Source organism: Diplotaxodon limnothrissa, linkage group LG3, assembly GCF_057381915.1.
Source record: "Diplotaxodon limnothrissa isolate DT_005_m linkage group LG3, D_limnothrissa_male_GT1.1, whole genome shotgun sequence".
NCBI lineage: Eukaryota > Metazoa > Chordata > Actinopteri > Cichliformes > Cichlidae > Diplotaxodon > Diplotaxodon limnothrissa.
In genome coordinates this window covers 23,968,948-23,988,882 of record NC_140598.1, presented here as the reverse complement: position 1 = coordinate 23,988,882, position 19,935 = coordinate 23,968,948, and the positions used below count along the sequence as shown (strand labels likewise).

Genomic DNA, 19,935 nt, shown 5'->3' with positions numbered 1-19,935 from the left:
CTGCATCACACACAGTCCCAGTTCAGACTTTACTGGGAACCAGCTCAGATACAAATCAGAGCTTCCATACTGCTCACACTGTAACTGCTTCCTCAAACCTGGAGCCCACAGATCTGTGCTGAGCTTTAACTTTGATCACATGATTTCTTCTAGTGTTTCTTTCTCTCAGCGTCAGTTCTTACTTTGATAATAATAATAATGGATTGGATTTATATAGCGCTTTTCAAGGCACCCAAAGCGCTTTACAATGCCACTATTCATTCACTCTCACATTCACACACTGGTGGAGGCAGCTACTGCCCTGGGGCAGGCTGACAGAGGAAAAGGCTGCCATATCGCGCCATCCCCTCTGGCCAACACCAGTAGGCGGTAGGGTAAAGTGTCTTGCCCAAGGACACAACGAACGTTGAACCGGCGACCTTCCGGTTACAGATGCGCTTCCCAACCCCCTGAGCCACGGTCGCCTTTGAGTTTGTCATTAGTTCCCTCTGTGTTCCCTGTCTGTCCTCCCTCTGTCTCGTCTCTGTTCCCTGTTTTGCTTTATTCATGTGTCACCATTTCTGGTTTCAGTTTGAGTTGTTCCTCATTTGGATGAATGACTTCAGATCACTTTTGGATTTTGGATTACTTGCACATTAATTGATAATAAAATTCTAAAATTATTAGAAAACTGTGGCCATGTTTACAATGAACATCCACCACTGGAATATGAGATATATGACAGGAAATTAGGAAACACAGAACAGGTCCACTTTACCAGTGGAAACAAGTGTTTTCTTTGCATATATCAGACTGAAACTAGGCAGCTGGTGGGCTCTGTTTCCACTATTTTGCCCACCAATTCACCCTCATCTTCACCAGAGTCTTCAAGCTCTCACTGGATCTAGCAGCCATCCCATCAGCCACAATCATCCCAGTGCCGAAGAAGTCTCCCATCACCAGCCTGAATGATTACCACCGTGTGGCCCTCACGCCAGTAATCATGAAATGCTTTGAGAGACTAGTCCTTCAGCACATCAAGGATTACCTCCCCCCAGAATTTGACCCCTACCAGTTGGCATACTGCACAAACATCCACAGAAGACGCCATCGCCACAGCCCTCCACTCTGTGCTGAGTCACCTAGAACAGCAGCAAAGCTACGTCCCAATGCTCTTTGTGGACTACAGCTTAGCCTTCAATACAATCATCCCGGACATCCTCATCACCAAACTGGTCACTCTTCGCCTCTCTCCTCTCACATGTGCCTGGATAAAGGACCTTCTCATAAACCGGCCCCAGACTGTAAGACTCGGCCCTCATCTCCACCCCACTCCCGCACTGAGCACCGGCTCCACACAGGGCTGTGTGCTGAGCCCCTTCCTGTATTCTCTTTACACCCACGACTGCAGTTTGCCCCACAAAAACAATCTTATCATCAAGTTTGCTGATGACACCACAATAGTCACACTCATCTCAAAGAGAGACGAGGAAGACTACAGAGAGGAAGTCCTGAAGTTGGCAGCCTGGTGTTAAGAAAACAACCAGGAACTGAACACCGAGAAAACCAAATAACTCATTGTCGACTTCAGGAGGCACAGCACTGACTTAGGCCCCCTTTACATCAACAGGGAGTGTGTGGAGAGGGTCCACACCTTCCGGTTCCTTGGTGTCCTCATCTCTGCTGACATCTGGACAGACAACATCTCAGCGGTCGTCAAGAAGCCCCAACAGCAGCTGCACTTCCTGAAGGTCCTCAGGAAGTACAAGTACTCCGACCTGCTGCTCACCTTCTACCACTCATCCATTGAGAGCCTGCTAACGCGTTACTGTAATCTGATTACTTTTTTCAAGTAACGAGTAATGTAAGGGATTACTATTGCAAAAATGGTAATTAGATTACCGTTACTTTCCCGTAGGAACGCTGCGTTACTGCGTTACTAAAACCGTGATTTTTTTTGCGAGAATGTCTCATGACAGTGACGTAAGCGAGTGCAACGTTCGTGACAACAGCTGTGTGCAGATCAACAGTGGATAATATATCGAGTGCGGGAGAGAGTATGAGCGTGCAGCGTTTAAAGCGTGGAAGTACAGACCTTACTTTGAGTTTGATTCCATAAAAGTGACAAAAACATTAGTGTCCGTTGTGTGTGGGAAGAAAATGTCTTTTTACAGCGAAAAAAAAACCCCTAAACGAGCACCGAGTGCGCAACGACGTAATGGGAAACTCACAGAGAAACAAGTATGCCACCCAAGAAAGGCCCAACACCAGAGGAGGTTGAGGACATTAAAACCTCCCTCGGAGCGCTGTGCGGAGACGTGGCCGCAGTCAGGGCGCAGCAGGAGCTGCTTCTGGGGCTTCTGGAGGAGGTAAAACAGCTACGCCTCCAAAATGCCGAGAATGACAGACGGATCATGGATCTCGAGCGGCGGGTGGATGAGCTGGAGCAGTACACCCGTACGAACGACGTGGTCATCAGCAGTATTAAAATCAAGCCGCGCTCGTACGCGCGCGCGGTGGCCGGGAACGTCGGGGAGCCCAGCGACGAGGAGACCCGCTCGGTGGAGCAACAGGTGGCGTCCTTCCTCCAAAGCAAGGGGATAGAGATGGACCTGGAGCACATAGAAGCATGTCACTCACTGCCCAGGAGGAGTGACAGACCGCCGGCCGTCGTTATGAGATTTGTCAATCGGAAGAACAAGGTCGCACTGCTGAAACAAGGACGCAAACTGAAAGGCACGGACGTTTTCACTAATGAGCATCTGACACGAAAAAACGCAAACATCGCGAGGAAGGCAGGGGCAACTGAAGAAGAACGGTAAAATACAACATACATGGGTAACAAACTGTAAGATTTTCATTAAGCTAAACGGGACACCAGAAGAGGCAAAAGTACTGATAGTGAGGAACATGGAGGATCTGGACAAGTATAACTGACACCAATGTATCAATTACACCAGGAAATGACATGGACACGTTGAAATCAATTCTTCAACAGAAAGTAATTGATCTAGATTGTGAATATAAGGAGCATAATATAATAGATCCAGAAATAGATTCTGAAAGTAACTTTCTCTCTTCTTTTGTTAAAAATTGTAATTATTTCACTCAGGAACAATATGAAAAAGAAATTAACTTAGACGGGAAGCTCTCATTAATTCACTTTAACAGCAGAAGTATGTACTCTAATTTTGATTTCATTAAGGACTATTTGCAACAATTTTCTCGCCCCTTTAGTGTTATAGCCATCACTGAAACTTGGTTCAATGTCGATAAAGGAATAGATTTTTGTTTGAATGGATATGATTTAAAATACATGAATAGATTAAATAAGGCGGGCGGCGGGGTTGCTATATATGTTCATAACTCTATAAAATATAATGTTGTAACAACTATGTCCATGGCTATTGATGGAATTTTGGAATGTTTGACTATTGAGATCATGAATGAAAAAAAGAGAAATGTTATAATAAGTTGCATATATCGGACACCCAGTTCAAGTATTGACACTTTTTATGAATGGATAGAAAAAACATTTGCTTCAGTGAACCAAAAATTACTATTTATCTGTGGTGATTTTAACATTGATTTGCTAAACCCAACAAGGTCAAAAGCCATTGATGACTTTACTGACACGATGTACAGCTTATCACTATATCCAACAATAACAAAGCCAAGCAGAATAACATCACATAGCGCCACTATTATTGACAACATTTTTACTAATGTCATGGATTTCCAAATTAATAGTGACCTGCTTGTCTGTGATATAACTGACCACTTACCAGTTTTTACTTTGTGTGACTGTGATTAAAAAAAAAAATAGATACCAAGATCATGATAGCAAAGCGAATAATAAATGAAGAAGCAATTCATGCCTTCAATTTCGATTTAGCACAACAAGATTGGAGTTCGGTGTATGAAGAGTCAGATGTGGACAAGGCTTATGTTAATTTTCTAGATATTTTTACTATGTGGTACAATAAACATTGCCCTGTAAACGAACACATGACAAAGAAAAAAAAGATAAAAAGTCCTTGGCTCACAAAAGGAATTATTAATGCTTGCAAAAAGAAAAACAATCTATATAAACAGTTCATCAAAGTAAAAACAAAAGAAGTGGAACAAAGATATAAAGCATATAGAAATAAATTGACTGATATTATAAGAACGAGCAAACAACTTTATTATAGAAGAAGATTATATGAAAATAAAAACAATATAAAAGGAACTTGGGATGTGTTAAACAACTTAATTAAACAAGGATCTTCTGGAACATCATATCCTGAATATTTTACTGATGCAAATGGTGAAAATCACAACATGCGTAATATTGTCGATGGGTTCAATAAATTTTTTATAAATGTTGGCCCTGAACTAGCAGCGGACATCCCGTGTCATAAAAATGAAAATATCAGTAATATAAAACCAAATCCCTTTTCACTGTTCCTCTCAGCTACAAATGAGCAAGAAGAAATAAATATCACATTAAAATGTAAAAGTAAGTCTTCAATGGATTATCATGACATAAATATGTCTGTAGTTAAACAGGTTATTCTGAATATTGCTAGTCCCTTAACATATATCTGTAATTTATCATTTCAGTCCGGTTGTTTTCCAAAAAAAATGAAAATTGCAAAAGTAATACCACTATATAAAAGTAATGACAAACACAGTTTTACCAATTATAGGCCTATTTCTCTACTGCCTCAATTCTCAAAAATTTTAGAAAAACTTTTTAGTTCAAGATTAGAAAAATTCCTTGAAAAACATCAAATAATAAATGTTGGTCAGTATGGTTTCAGAACGCAAAGAACCACTTCAATGGCGATAATTGAGGCAGTAGAAGAAATTACTGATACACTGGATAAAAATAAATATGCAGTTGGTATTTTTGTTGATCTCAAAAAGGCCTTCGACACAATCAATCACTCAATTTTATTGGATAAATTGGAAAGATATGGTATTCGAGGGGAAGCTGGTAACTGGTTAAAAAGTTACCTAACGGGTCGGGAACAATATGTTAGCATAGGGCATTACCATTCAGAAAAACTTGGTTTTACATGTGGTGTTCCCCAAGGGTCAGTGTTGGGACCAAAACTTTTCAATGTGTACATAAATGATATTTTTGATGTTTCTCAAGTACTTAAACTCATACTGTTCGCAGATGACACCAACATATTTTTCAGTAGCGATGATTATACTGATCTTGTAATGACTGTAAATACGGAGCTAAAATTAATAAAAAAAAATGGATGGACATAAATAAATTATCATTAAATATAAATAAAACTAAAGCAATGTTTTTTGGTAATTTAAAATATAATATAGAATTACCAATTATCATTGAAGGTGTACCAATTGATAATGTGAGTGAAAACAAATACATATAAAAATACAACTAATCCATTAGTCACAGTACAGAAACGAGCACTGCGTATTATTCACAAGGCTGGTTATTTAGATCATACTCACAAATTCTTTCTTCAGGCAAAGTTACTTAAATTCCAGGATCTGGTTAATTACAATACATCCATAATTTTGTATAAAGCTTTTACTAAACTTTTACCGGCAAATTTACAAACTAGATTTGAAATTCGAGAAAAGGTTTATAATGTGAGAGGCTTTGGAGAATTCAAATTACCCAGAACTCGAACAACCCGTAAAGGCTTTTGTGTGTTTGTATGTGGTGTGAAAAACTGGAACAGTCTGAGTTTACAATTGAAACAATGCAAAAATATTCATAGATTTAAATTTCTTTGGTCTGGTCACAGTATACTCAATGATGGTTTTTAGTGTGCTCTGTAATGTTTGTTCTCTTACCATTGCTGGTATGGATTCCAAGAGAGGGAAAAAAAAGAAAAAAAAAAAAGAGTGTGCGTATGTATGTATATATACGTGCATGTGTGTGTAGATAGATATGTATGTATGTATATGTATGTGTGTTTGTTACTTGTAGTTATTACTGCCTGTTACCTGTGGTAATGCAATTTATAATTTATATATTCTGTATTCAGTTATGAAGGCTCTAATTGTTGTTTGCGAGCTGCCGTTTAGATGCTTGTATGTGCCCGGGGCTGTTGATGGGTCTGTATGCAATGATGGGCGTAGCTGCGGGAAGTTTATTGTTTTTTTTTGTTGATGAGTGAGTATAGGGGTGGGATTTAATAAGTTTTCTTCGTCCCACTCCTTTTTCAGGCAATTTTTGTTTTTTGTTTTGTGCATTTTATGTTCAATATAGGTATTTGTTGTGCCTGAAAATGAACAAATAAATGAATGAAATGAAACTCGTGGATTCTTCCACTGACCGCTGCGGCACACCTGCACCAGAGCACACCTCCGCCTACCCTACTCCTGCTTTACAGGTGAAAATAGAGCAACAGGACCGCTAGTCTTTGATGTTATTTATTTTCTGCTGTGTTTTACTTGCATCTATTTGAAAGACTGAGTGTAAACACAAAAAGTATTTTATTTTATGTGCTGGAATGTGCAGAAAATAGGTTTAAATATTATACAAATTTCTTCCAGTCAGAGAATGTTGCATATAATTAAATTTTTGCTTGATGCATAAAGTTAAAAGATTAAAACTGATAAAACAAGTTTAAAAAAGAGACGTTTCCATTTGATTACATTTTGTATGATGGATTATGCAGAAAAAGTAGAATTGGGCTGAAAGATCTATCGCTTTATCACCTATTCAGGTTGTAAATCGTGTTTTTAAAAAGTAACTAAGAAATTAATTACTTTTGAAAATAAGTAATCAGTAAAGTAACTGGATTACTTTTTTGGGGAAGTAATCAGTAATTAGTTACTGATTACTTTTTTCAAGTAACTTGACCAACACTGCTGCTAAGCTACTGCATCACAGTATAGTAATGCAGCTGCACTAAGGCGGACAGAGCGAGGCTTCAGAGTGTGGTCAAGACAGCACAGAAGATCATCGGCTGCCTTCTCCCCTCCCTGATGGACATTTATTCCTCCCGCTGCCTCAGCAGAGCAGCAAACATTATCAAGGACAACTCCCACCCTGGTTTTAACTTGCTCAGCCTGCTTCCCTCAGGGAAGAACTACAGGTGCATCAGCACAAAGACCCACAAACTCAAAAACAGTTTCTTCCCTAAAGCCTTAAGCACCCTGAACTTACACATGCACTGATAACACAGCCCCCCCATCTTTTCTCCCCATTTCCTCTATAGTGGTACAATGGTGGTTCACTGTGCAATACAAAATTCTATGTGCAATAACCCAACAGTATATGCATAATACTATTAATTACATATTATTTTTCAAAACTGGCTTGTATATTTGTACATATTACATATAATGTTTTTCCTCTGTTAATACCGTCCATATGTATAAAGTGTTGCAGAACTCTCCCCCCCAGCATGTTTGCACTGAGTAGGAGATGCTCTGTATCTCATTGTACAACAGTATACTGACAATGAAGGCATTCTATTCTATTCTATGTATATTTCAGACTTGTTTTCACCTATTCTGACAACTTACATTTATTAGAAAGAGAATTTTAACATTACATTTGATGGTACATACAATGTACTTTATCCTAGTCATAGAAAAACATAATATCAGAGTTGTATTCTTAAGCAAATCTATAACCAATCATACATTCTGCTGCACATATTAAAAAATATGCCATCTTTTTTCTGAGTCATGGTGTGGTTTTGGTTAGCTAAGCATGATGACAGGAAACAGTGTGAGCAGCTAGCTTGTCTCTGTCCAAAGATAAAGAGCAGCTGTACCTGGGCCTCCTTGTTCTGGTGGGTTTTTTGTCCATAACCAACGTCTTGTGTTCTCACTGCTGAGTAGACCACAGCTGAATCAGTCTCTACAAAATAAAACAGATGCAGGTACAACAATGACATCACTGTTATTCCTCCACAGCTTTGGCAAAACATTTTTGTTATTTGTAATTTTCCATTATGAAAAGATTAAGTGATAACTTTTATAAACTGCAGCAGCTTTTCACAGGTTTCTTATTTTCACACCTGTGCTGTGAAACACAGTTAACACACATGAAACTGGGGTTCGGGTTGTTTATGTGAAAAAGAATGTGGACGAAGACAACGCTGACATTATCTGTCAACGCAGACTCACACACTTCACCTCAGAGCACAAAGCAAACATATTCTCACAACAGAAACACGGATATTAACCAGAACAGGACACAGTGGGGTGAAAAGCCTTGTAAATGTAACTTCATGAAAAGGTTGAATGTATGTGGTTAGGACATCATAGAAACTTACAAATTATTAACTTTATAAAAGTGAACATTCAAAATTTAAGTAAAGACACTAAGATAGAATGTAAATGTTGGAATCACATACATACAAAAGGCAAAGTGTAAATATAAAGCAAAAAAAGGGAGAACATTGATTTTTGCACAGGTCAACGGATCTATCAAAGTCCCTCCTGTTTCAAAAAGTCCACAATAAAAACATTCCCATGAAACTCTCTAACCCTGGGTTAAATGACTACAGAGTTGGAGTTGATTTCACACTAGTGATAGCATGAGACGGAGGTTCACACTGAGCACATGTGACAGATGTGACAGAGTCTGGAGATGCCGTGGAGAATGTTGTGCTGCCTGCAACATCCTCCAGCATGACCAGTTTGGCAGTGGGTCAGTAATGGTGTTGGGTGGCATTTCTTTGGGTTTCTTGTCTTTCTTAGATTTCTGCTTCCTGAGGTATTCACTGAGCATGCGATTGGTTTGGGCCATCTTCCTCATGTATTTATGGATGTTCATTTTCTCATCCTGGACTGTGGTACTGACACTCACTAGTCCCCGGCCTCCTTCCTTCCGCTTAGCATGCAGCCTCAGGATGGACTTGAGGTGAAACCCTCCATGCATGGTCAGGAGCTTCCTTGTCTTGATGTCAGTGTAGTTTGATTTATTTATTTAGGACAGTGCATGTTAATGAACATAAATGTAAAAAAAATTACATGAATGTAAACATACCAGATTATAGCCAAGGGCTAATTTCCATCTGTTGTCCATAAACATAAAAAAACAGACATAATAATTCCTAAAAAATCATACTTCATTCATAACAAACTCCATCACCAAACTCACACATGCACAGTGGCTTCTGTCTCCTCCTGGAGATGTGTTGCACTGTGTGAGAAGCTCTCCTTATGTATTTGAAGAAATAGCCAGAACCCAATTTCTTGTATGTGTACACATACTTGGTCAGTAATGATTTCATTGAACTGAATTCAGTCTGAATCTGATAGTATTAATTACATTAAATACAATCTTGAGTTGTTGGTCTGTGTGCCGAGTTTCCAAATGATGTGTCCATTTTGCTTCCTGTGTTTAAAATAAACAGCTCTGTGTTGAAACACCTGCAGCTGAAGTGTTTCTTTCTATCAGAAACAGGATGCTGGACGACTGCAGAGCTGTTAGCTTCAGTTAACCACAGACCACAAACACACAGTCCAGCTCACAGTGAACAACACTCAGCAAGAACAGCGTAAAAGACACATGGTTACATCGGACTAAGGTTTTAGGGTGGGGGTGATATGTTCCCAGAGCTTAGTGCCCTGTTAAAAGCCTGGCAGCTGAGATCATGTCATTCCCTCTGTACTGTCTGGCAGGTGTTCCAGTAGACATCAACAACATCACCATAAACCTAAAGGGAACAACTTATGACCACTGGCATCACACCTTGAGGAGGAGGCCTCAAGGTGTGATGAGCCTATCATCACTCAAGTCCACTTCTGTTAGAAGAAATAGTTAGTACTATAATAATAGCAGCGCCTTCGTGGTTCCCATTTGCCTGTGGGATTCCCAGAACAGCTTTTTTCCCCACCTAATGAAAATCTCTTAACTTCACTCACTGACTCTGTGGCAGTGACTCTTGTCTATGCCATTGTTTGTCGACCCCGGCTGGATTACTGCAATTGGGTCCTGTTCAGGATTTCCAGTGAAGCCCTGGATATACTCCAAAATGTCCCAAACTCAGTCAACAGGCTTTAACCTCCTAAGACCCAAACTCTTCCATGACATGCATTTTTAATTTCTCTTTGATATTTGGGCATATTGGGGCCCAATGAATGTAAAAACAAAGAATTACCAGATTTTTTTTACCTTATTTTTGTTTTTATGAAAAATAAGAGCCACATATGAGGATATTACTTTAAAAATTTTGATAGAACTGTAGCAGTATAATGTCATTGTACGTGGATATCAGGCCCCTGTAGAGCAGAATTGAATATTTTGGTCTAAATAACCCAAAATGTGATGTCCACATATGTGGACGCTATGTACAAGGAGGTTAAATAGGTATTAAGGGTGAATGAAGAAGAATGAATTGAAATATTACCTCTGCTGTCTCTGATTGGCTGCTGATGATTTGATGTTTTGATGTAACTGTACATGACATGAGTGATGATGTCATCTTCATCTCGATCTGCTAAAATGATCCAAAATGAACAAGAAAATAAATTAAATATCTAAACAGAGATTACATTTATGAAAGTTTTTAATGTAATCAGAATGAGATTGAACTTTATTCTACCAAACAAACTCAGACATGAAAGATCAGGAAGTCTGAGACTCACCTTCAGGTTTCCTGTGAACACATCGTCTCACCAGCAAAACCAGTAACACCAGTAGAACCACAACACAGACTGATCCAACAGATGACAACACAGAGAGAACAGGAGGAGGGAGTGATGGAGGAAGAGTGACGGAGGTGGACCGAGGAGGAAAGGTTGATGTAGGCGGAGGTGAAGATGTAGGTGGAGGTGTGGTGGTGTGTTTGTCTAAAATAAAGCAAACACAGTCATTAAGTTGTCACATTGTGAATGTTGAAACCTGCAGAAACACAGACAGGTGAGTGTGTCACCTGTGACAGTGATCCAGCTGGATGGAGACTCTCCATGACCGCTGATGTCACACTTGTAGAGGCCTTCATCAGACCTGGAAACATGCTGGATGGTCATGTGACCTGTAGGCTGCTTCCTGATGAGGGAGCCATCTTTATAGAAAGCAGCTGGGAGGTTGGAGGGAGTGGTCTTTGTTTTACAGAGCAGAGTGACGTCATCTCCCTCCATCACAGGGAGGACAGGACTCTGCAGGATCACTGATCCACCTCAACACAGAGACAAACTACAGCATTTCATCCATTTACACACAGCTTCATCAACACTAACTCCACACACTCAGCTTACCAGTGACTGTCAGGTTAACCATGTTACTGATGGGACCCTCTCTGGACTCACACCAGTAAACTCCACTGTGCCATAGATAAATGTATCTGATGCTACATGAAGGACCGGCACCTTTTCCCCACCTGATTCCACACTGAGTCCTCTGTTCTTTGCTTGTGTTTCTCCTCAGAGTCCATCCAGCAGAGCTGTCGTCCTCCTCACAGCTCAGAGACACAAAGTCTCCTTCAAAGAACTGAGAGCTGCTGGGACTCACAGTCAGACGAGCTGTGAGGGTTACAATGAAAAACTGATGATCTGTTAGACTTTACATTGTGAAACATGAACTCAATCAGGTCATATCAGTGAGCATTTATCAGGTTTAAACTGTGACAGAAGAAGGTTACTGACCTTGGTTTGTTGTGCAGCTCAGCAGTGAGATCAGAACTAAAGAGAAATGACACTCAGGTTGGTTTGAGGTGAACATAAAGAACTCCACACAAACAGCTGACAAACACACAAACTCATCTCTCTGTTATATCTGCTCATTTTCTATTTGATGACAGCAACATGTCTCAGTAAAGTTTGTACATAAAAAGAATAAACAAAAACATCAACATCCAGCTGCTTAACCAATCATCAAACTTTGGCTCAACGTAGAGGGGAAGTGGGCACAGTATGAATGTCATAGGTCACCAGTAAATGCAGAGTTAACACAGAGATATAAAAAAAAAACCTACTTTCACTCAGCAATTTAAAATCCCAAAATCTTGAATGTGTCCTGAACTTGATTTAAGCACATTTTACACGACACTTAATGATTCCCAGCACTTAAAGTGACCATTATTAGGTGCACTAACTGGGGACATACAGAAACATATCCACTACATTTAAATACCACAGTAAAGTCATGTGTCCACTGTGCAGCTGTGTTGATATAATGAGTGAATGATTTGATCTTTTCACTGCCTGCTGTGTTTCCTCGACTCCTGAGCAAAGATAAAGAGTCAGTTCAGACCTGCAGTTGGTCCTCGTGGTGTTTGAACTTGAACTCAGCCTGATTTGTTTTTCATGTCTTCTCCTCCATCATCAGTTATCAGGAGAGCAGACAGTCAAAGTACAAGAATTCAAACAAACACAGAGATTCTACTTACAGAGCAGACACAGCACAGATGTTTCCTTCATCGTCCTTCTCACTCATTTGAGCTTTTTTTCATTTCTGTCACCGACACCAAGTAAAGCCCGCCCTCTTCCTCTGAGTCTGTGGTTTTTATGCTCTTGGGTGGAAGTTGGGTTGTTTTTTTCAAATTAAACCTTTAAAATCCTGCAAGGCCTCTTGACCTCAAAATAATTTGAATCAAAACCCTGTTGCTGCTTTAACATCATTTCTGGAAAAATCAGAGATATCAAATGTCCTCTGGTGGCATTGAGCTGCAGTTTGGATCATGAACATGTTTATTTTCATTTAGCAGGGCATCACTCCTGTCCATTTGAGGAGGTCCGTCTTCTTAATAATCTCACTTAGGGGGTTCAGGCTTATGCAGAACAACGGGGGGCACAGAGATGGTAAATCCCACACTTGATGGTGACTTGTATTACTGGCTGTTTTGTTGTTCTTGTACAGTTCTAGGCATTTGAGCATTCAGGTGTGGAGCATCGAGTCATAAGCTTTTTTGTAATCAAGCCACGTGTCACAGGGGGTTGCTCAGTCTGGTCTTGTAGTTTCGAGTGACTGTTCTGTTCACCAGTAGCTGCTCCATTGCTCCTCTGGTGTTCCTGCCAATTCCTTTCTGTGCCCTGCTCATGAATTGAATCATGTGCCTGTTCATCTTACCTCTGCCTGACAGTAGTTTCCATGTTGTGTTGAGGCAGGTTTTGGTCTCTGACAGCACACTGATGGCACTCCATGAGTGTCTGGCAGCACAAATAACCCTGCTCCATCTCCTAGCTTGGTGGGGCTGTTCCCATGTTGTTCCCCTGCCACTGAGAGTACACTGTGGATGTGGAGAACAGCTGGTTTATTCTCCTGGTTTCTGTCTCTGTGGTATTGTCACAGTCCTGGGTCGGTTCGACCCAGCATTTTGAGTTTATGTTTTGGTTTATTTTTGCATTATGGATTATTTCTTATTCTCTGGTGCTTTGATTATGATTATAAATGTCTTATTCTTGGTGAGGGATTAGTTCTTATGTTCATGGTATTTCTCGGGATTATGAGTTGTATGCTGTTTACTTTGATACTGGGTTTATTATTGTATTAGTAGGTTTTGTCCAGTATCAAGTCCGCCTCTCTGTCTAGCCCATGTCTTGGTAAAGTGTGGTTTCCTGTTTTATTGTGAAGGTCTGAGTCTTATGTTAATGTGTCCAGCTTCGCTCTCCGTCTCGTTAGCCCTGATCTCTCCCAGCTGTGTCTCCCTCCTGTCTTCCATTGATTACCTCCCTGTGTATATTAGCCCTGTGTTTGCCCTTGCTCAGTGTTGCATCGTACCCTCATATCCTGCCTGTGTGTTCCAGTTGGTGTTTTCATGTTTGGTTTCTGTTTTGTTTGGTGCCAGCAATAAAGCTGAGGTTTTCAGTTACATTTCCGTCTCTGAGTCCTGCACTTGGATCCACATCTCCACCTGCCCGCACACAGAGCCCTGACAGGTATATCTCTTGGCGACTGGCCAAGGCTGTGAGTAGCAGTTTCCAAGGCCTCGGGAATGGGCAACTTGCTGTACTTCTTCACACCTTTCTGCAGCTCTGATAGTTGGCTAACTCCCCTTCTACCTTGATCTTGGCCTCTAGTCTCCTTCTCCATGGAGGGCAATGCTCCTTGTGGCTGCTCATCCTGTAGCCAAGTATCTCACTGATCACTGCTGCCATGGTGTACATCAGCTGATTGGTTTCAGTGATGGTCACAGCATGTATTGTCAGTGATGCTTCATTCACATCATCTAGTTGAGAGGGTACTTCATGTAGTCTGGGTAGTTTTATACAGAGGGTCCAGGTTTCCAGCTCAGCTATCATCTTCTCTTTCAGGTCAGCTGCTCTCATCTTCCACGCCTTCAACACATCAGGTGTTCTTGGGGTTTGGTACCTAATCTTGGAAGGTGGGATTGATGATATCTGACAGAAAAGTGTAAAATCCTTCAAAATAAAAGTATTTCTCCACTGCTGAGTTGGATTATGCGATATGACCAGTTTATGTTCCAGCTTGCTGTGTGGCCTCCTGCGCTTTTGGGCCTCATGTTGAGCCACTGTGAGCAGATGCAGACCGACACAGCCCACAGTGGGCCCAGTACTGATGTGAAAAGCAGGACACATACGTTACTCATACTGTGGGCTCCAGATGTGCCCCAGTGAGGAGCCCCTATTGTGGGCTGTGTGCTGCCCACACTAAGCAAACAGGTTTGCATTGAGGCCGTACCTACAGTATACAAATCCAGAGAGCAGCTGTCTGTCATTGAAGTTTCTATTCAGAGCTTTCAGCCGAAGAGGAAGAACTCTGTTCTCTGTTTGAACCACTTCCTGTTTTACACTGAAATAACTCCACCACATTATCTGGAAGGCTGAGTGAAGATGCTGAGCTCCTCCACACGTCACTTCAATGATACCTTTGTTTTATAATTAAAGGATTTATTCATTCATGTATAAGGTTTTGGTTTGTAGCATAATGAGAACACAGGTGTTCACACTTGTTCTACATACAGCTGTGACGGTTCTTTTGACCAGCGTTTTGAGTTTTCTTGTGTTTGGTGTCTAATGTATTACTATCATTATTGTAGTTTACTGTTTAATTCCGAGTTTATTGTTATTACCTCTTTGAGAATTACTTGTGATCATTTTAGCTCCTTGGTAGGTTCCCCTTGTCTTTGTCCTCTGTGTCGATCTGTGTGTCTGTTTATGTGTGTTTGTGTCTTGTTTCATTCTGTTTTCCACACCTATCATGTCTATCTACGTTCCCCCAGCACGTCATCTCTCCCTCTCTCGCTCCCTCTCGCCCTCCTTTGTCCTCATAGAGGTCTCTGTGTTCTGTCCCCCTTGCCTGTTCCCGTGTCCCTCTTCTCATGTTCCACCCAGTCTCCCCAGTTGTTCGTATGTTTCATGTCTGCATGTTCCATGTCCGGTTGTCACAATCTACATCTCACAATGTTTCCTGTTTTAGTTTGACAGTCTGTGTCCTGGGTTGGTGTTTTCAGTTTGCTTTCCTCCCTGTCTCATCAGGTCCCATTAGTCCCAGCTCCTGTTTCCTCGTCCTTCCTAATGTATTTAAACCCTCTGTTTTCCTCTGCCCAGCATTGCGTCCTCCCTCATGCAGTGAGTTCCTCCTTGTGTTTAGTTTTGTGTTTCTCAGAGATTTCCTTACTGTGAGTTCCTTAATCTTAAATGTTTGGTGATTCAGTAATAAAGCTGCATTTAAGTTCAGTTTCATCTGCCAGTCTACAGTCTTTGGGTCCAATCCTGCCTGCTGCACACAGCTGGTTTATGACACTAATAGGCACACACCTCCCTCTAGTGGTCACATTAAGTTCAAACATAGAAAAAGTGTTGGACACCTATAACATAGTCGCTGGGGAGACTATGTTATAGGGGAGCTCTGGCCCAGATGCCTCATTATCAAAGGCATCATTGTGTGCAGCATCTTTATGGATTTATTTCCTTTTCTGGTTTAAATGATTGTTTATGCTCTTGAACTGTGGACACAGAGTCAGAATCCAGTGAGATAACTGTGCCATCATCACAATACTTCTACAAGGATTATTGATTTATTAAACTTTTGTTTAAACAGGAAGTTAAACACTCTTTCTTGCGTGTGTCCTCAGCCAACTGAGTCAGCTTTAGTCTGCTATCTTTTCAACAGCAGATTCCCGCGGTGCCCAGTAGCACCAATGGTGATGAAGTGTTTAGAGAGACTGGTAAGAGATCACGTCACTCCTTCACTTCCTGTCACCATTGACCCACTTCAGTTTGCATACCAGACTAATTGTTCCACAGACGACGTCATATCTCACCTGCTCCACACATTGAGTGGCTCACCCCGAGCCACCGAGACACCGGCAGAGGGGATCAAGAGTGACATGCCTCTGCTGACTACAGGTATTTTCAACACCTCTGTGGTGGAACACATGGAGAAAGAGGAGCAGCAGATTCAGTGTAAAACCTCGACGTCATGACCAACGTCGCTGGATGATCTCCTCCACAGCAGAACAAAGGTCCAAATAAAGAGAATGAGAGTTTCTCCTCATGGTTTATGATACAAATCTGCTAATTCTCATTAGACATATTAATCAGAAAAGCAAACTTAACGGCCTCAGCATGTCTGTCATCAGTCTCTGTGTGACAGCAGGCCTGATCCCTCACAGTGAAATCATCTCTCACCCTGGAGTTAAAGGAGCTTTCTCATGAATACTGGGCGACTTTCCAGCCAGCTCTTTAATTTCATCATCACATTTATGCCATAATTTAGCTCAACCAATCAGATTAAAAGCGAGTTGTTTTTTTAAATAACAGTAATTTTGTAATACTGAAAGACGTAAACTTTTAGTCCACCATCATGTTTTGACTTACACGAGTTTTAAATCATTTCTTTTTTAAATTTTCTATATCATATGAAATCAAAGTATATCAAACTTTAACTGCCAGTAACAGAACAAACAGATCAGCCTCACCAAAGTCCATTTAAGGACAGATCTCTCTCAGCAACCACACTTACCTTTTTTTTTTTATTTCAGGGACAAAATTTTAAAATGTTGGCAGATTTTTTTTATTTAATTTTCTCAAACATTTACTCTCAAATATTTATGTTTCTTTCTAACAGGGATGCCAGGAGTTTGTGAGTCTTTGAGAGGGAAAAACAGGATTTATTCAGATTCATTTTCAGCCCTTAAACTAAGTCCTGCATACAAACTATCACATATGAAACCCGAGTAAGTAAATTAGTACGTACGGTTTATGTGCTAAGAGCCTTTCAGACCAGCGGTGCGCAGCCTAACGTCTCTCTCTCTGACTCTGAAGGGTGGAGTCAAGAAATGTCTGCTGTCAGTGTCTCGCTCGACTCAACTTTGCTGTTTTTCAGCATCTTCGTGTTCGTCTCTGCAGGTGAGATTTACTGTTAGAAACTAACATAATGCCCTTCTGAGATGAATTAAATCCATCCAAATGTTAAAAGACATAAACAAATATTTAAAGTAAATAATTCTGCTTATAATTACATGTTGACCTTTAACCTCTCTGCTCTGTGTTGTTTTTTCTTTCAGTCCAGATAAACATCACAGCCGAGTCTGGACAGGACGTCGCGCTTCCATGTCGAGTTACCAATAAGATCACAGCTGTAGAGTGGAGCAGAGCTGGCCTGGGACAGAAAAATGTCTTTTTGTACCAGGATGGGCGTTTTGTTCCAAACAACCAGCATCCATCATATAAGAACCGAGTGGCTCTCAGAGGGATGAAGGATGGAGACGCGTCTTTGATTCTGAAGAAAGCGACCACTGCTGACTCTGGAACATACAAGTGTCTTTTTAAAATAGCAGAAACACGTTCATGGAAAAACATCACCATCAATCTGAGAATTCCTCCAGGTGAGTGAGTAACTCTGATTTTTCTGTAAATCATTTAGAAAACTTCATTCAGTGGTTTTTAGTAAGGTACAGCTTCCTCTATCCCCCAGCAGAGAATCTATATCTCACTGAAAACATGCTGGTAAGTGAAAATGTTACACTTCATTTAAACTTTCCTATTTTGGTCACCTAACAGTGGTCGGGGGACACACGGCAAATGCAGTGATGAAATTAGCTCCTTTAAAGTGTAGCATATGTGCAAGAATAAACATTGTAAGTGCTTCACAGTGGGAAAGATGTAATAATGGTAATCACTGTATAGTGGCCGGGAATAACACTCACTGATTCGTCTGTGAAGGTTCTCAGTCATCCAGGTCATCGTAGTCTAAGGAGCTTAAACAACTTAAACAAGTCCCGACGCTTTTCTTTCCAAGCTCCTTTGACCACTCACTAATTCCTAGTTTTCAGGAGGAAACAAATACAAACCAAAGATTGAATGTAAGCACTGCCCCCTTTTCCCCCTAAAACATTAGAACAAGTGTTCAACACTGAGTAGTTGTGCCTGCTGGTCCACATGGTGTAGCTTGCCCACTGCAGCCCCATACATGTAACGGGGATCATAGAACAAGCACAACTGGAACAGGATCAGGTGCAACTGGGACAGATGGTTGAGAAAAACTGGGGTCATCACCACATGCAGTGGAGAACAGGCTGTGCAGACCCAGATTGCGGTCAGCCGAATCTTCCTCAAAGGCTTATGGGGGGACCTCTGTTGATCTCCAGTGTTGAGCTTGGTCCAGGACCAACATGTTGTTCGGCCCTGGTGTGTTTTAGTATGAATTACATACAGTATCTCTGTTTTTTTGGCCCAGACATGACACCTCACACCTGTTTCTCACCTGCAGATGGATCAGGACCGGGTGGAACTGGATCTATTGGAGTGATAGTTGGCCTGATAGTTGCAGGTGTGGCTGCTGCTGCTGGTTTATCGTTCTGCAGAAAACAAAAGCCACAGAGTCCGGATTCCTTCCAGCCTCCCGATGATCAGGACTAGACTGTCTGCTAAACTCTAAACCGAGTCTTCAGCCGGTGCTCTAAACTCTCAGTGCTGACACCAAACATGATGAAATACAGATAATCAATGTCATGCTGGACATCATCATCACACTTGACAGCAGAACAGCGACTCAGATGATATAAACAGACAAAGTTTAAAGTTATACTTTTGTTTCCTTTGATAATAATTAATCATGCTTAATTCTTATCATGTTATCAAGATTAAATCTGATCAACATGATGAATGAGAAAACATCCTAACATCACCAGTCATCCTGTTGAACCTCAGCTCTGTATTTCAATATTATATTAAACAACACTTCCTGACGTTTCTACTCTGTGTGTCCTGTTGAATGTTTTTGGGCTAACTGTGGCTCAGAGGTTGAGCTGGTTGAAAGGTTGGTGGTTTCACCCCTGAGTGTTCCAGTCTGCACTCTGAGAAGTCTTTGGGAAAGATACAAACATCAAGCTGCTCCACACAGAAAACACGTGGGTGTGGAAATGGGTGAATGAGTCTCACTATATAAGAACCAGCGAAATTAGATCTTTCATAATCATACAGTTTTATATGTCACACAGTGGAAATTTGTGTTTTTATGTTTTATCAATCTGTGTATTGGTACATAGTGTTGATTTTATTTGCATGATTTTATTGTGATATTTATATTGCATGTTTGTTTATATTTATACGGCATGGTTTTATCCTCATATTTATATTATGTGTGTTAATGTTGTACCATGTTCCTTTAATCCACTGTGGACTAAACAGACAATTGTAGGCACCTGTGAGGTGGGGGCGTTCCCCAAGGTGGCCTATCAGCCGCCAGGTTGACCTGTTAAAGGGGATAGCGAGCGCAGAGACAGAGAGAGGAGTGACGCACGGAAGGTGGGCAGGAGAAAAAGGAACGCGTGCAAGCCCGCACGGGTGTGGAAGGAACTGCTGCCTGACTGTGGGGTGCCGCGAGTCGTTCGGCGATCTAGTCCCAACAGCAACAGGGGGTGGCGATGGCTGCAATGCACAACAGGGCAGGGATGCCCTTCTGCCTGCATCTGACGGTCAGACGAGGGAGGCCGTGTTCAGGTGTGGAGTGGGGCGGGACTGTGCGGCGACGCGCTGTCAGGAGGAGACAGGTCTGTGATAGGGGCCTCCTCCCTGGTCTGCTACTGGCGAGTTTTACCATACCGGAAGAGA

General features: G+C 41.3%; 3 protein-coding genes across 3 annotated transcripts in view; 1 reads left to right on the top strand and 2 right to left on the bottom strand.

The window, feature by feature from the left end:
- The window catches only part of LOC146635042 (CD226 antigen-like), a 48,308-nt gene that overhangs the window by 16,730 nt on the left and 11,643 nt on the right, over positions 1-19,935 (bottom strand). The window lies entirely within an intron of this gene.
- Positions 6,951-12,369, bottom strand: LOC146635044 (uncharacterized). The gene is made up of 8 exons (XM_085349809.1): positions 12,306-12,369; positions 11,563-11,598; positions 11,176-11,439; positions 10,851-11,096; positions 10,564-10,767; positions 10,326-10,412; positions 7,740-7,825; positions 6,951-7,046 (listed from the first exon to the last, which is right to left on the bottom strand). Exons 1-8 carry the CDS (start codon positions 12,334-12,336, stop codon positions 6,951-6,953), a joined length of 1,050 nt encoding a protein of 349 aa, XP_085205935.1. The 5' UTR covers positions 12,337-12,369.
- Positions 17,160-18,741, top strand: LOC146635043 (butyrophilin-like protein 10). Its single transcript, XM_085345087.1, has 3 exons — positions 17,160-17,229; positions 17,388-17,708; positions 18,593-18,741. Exons 1-3 carry the CDS (start codon positions 17,160-17,162, stop codon positions 18,739-18,741), a joined length of 540 nt encoding a protein of 179 aa, XP_085201213.1.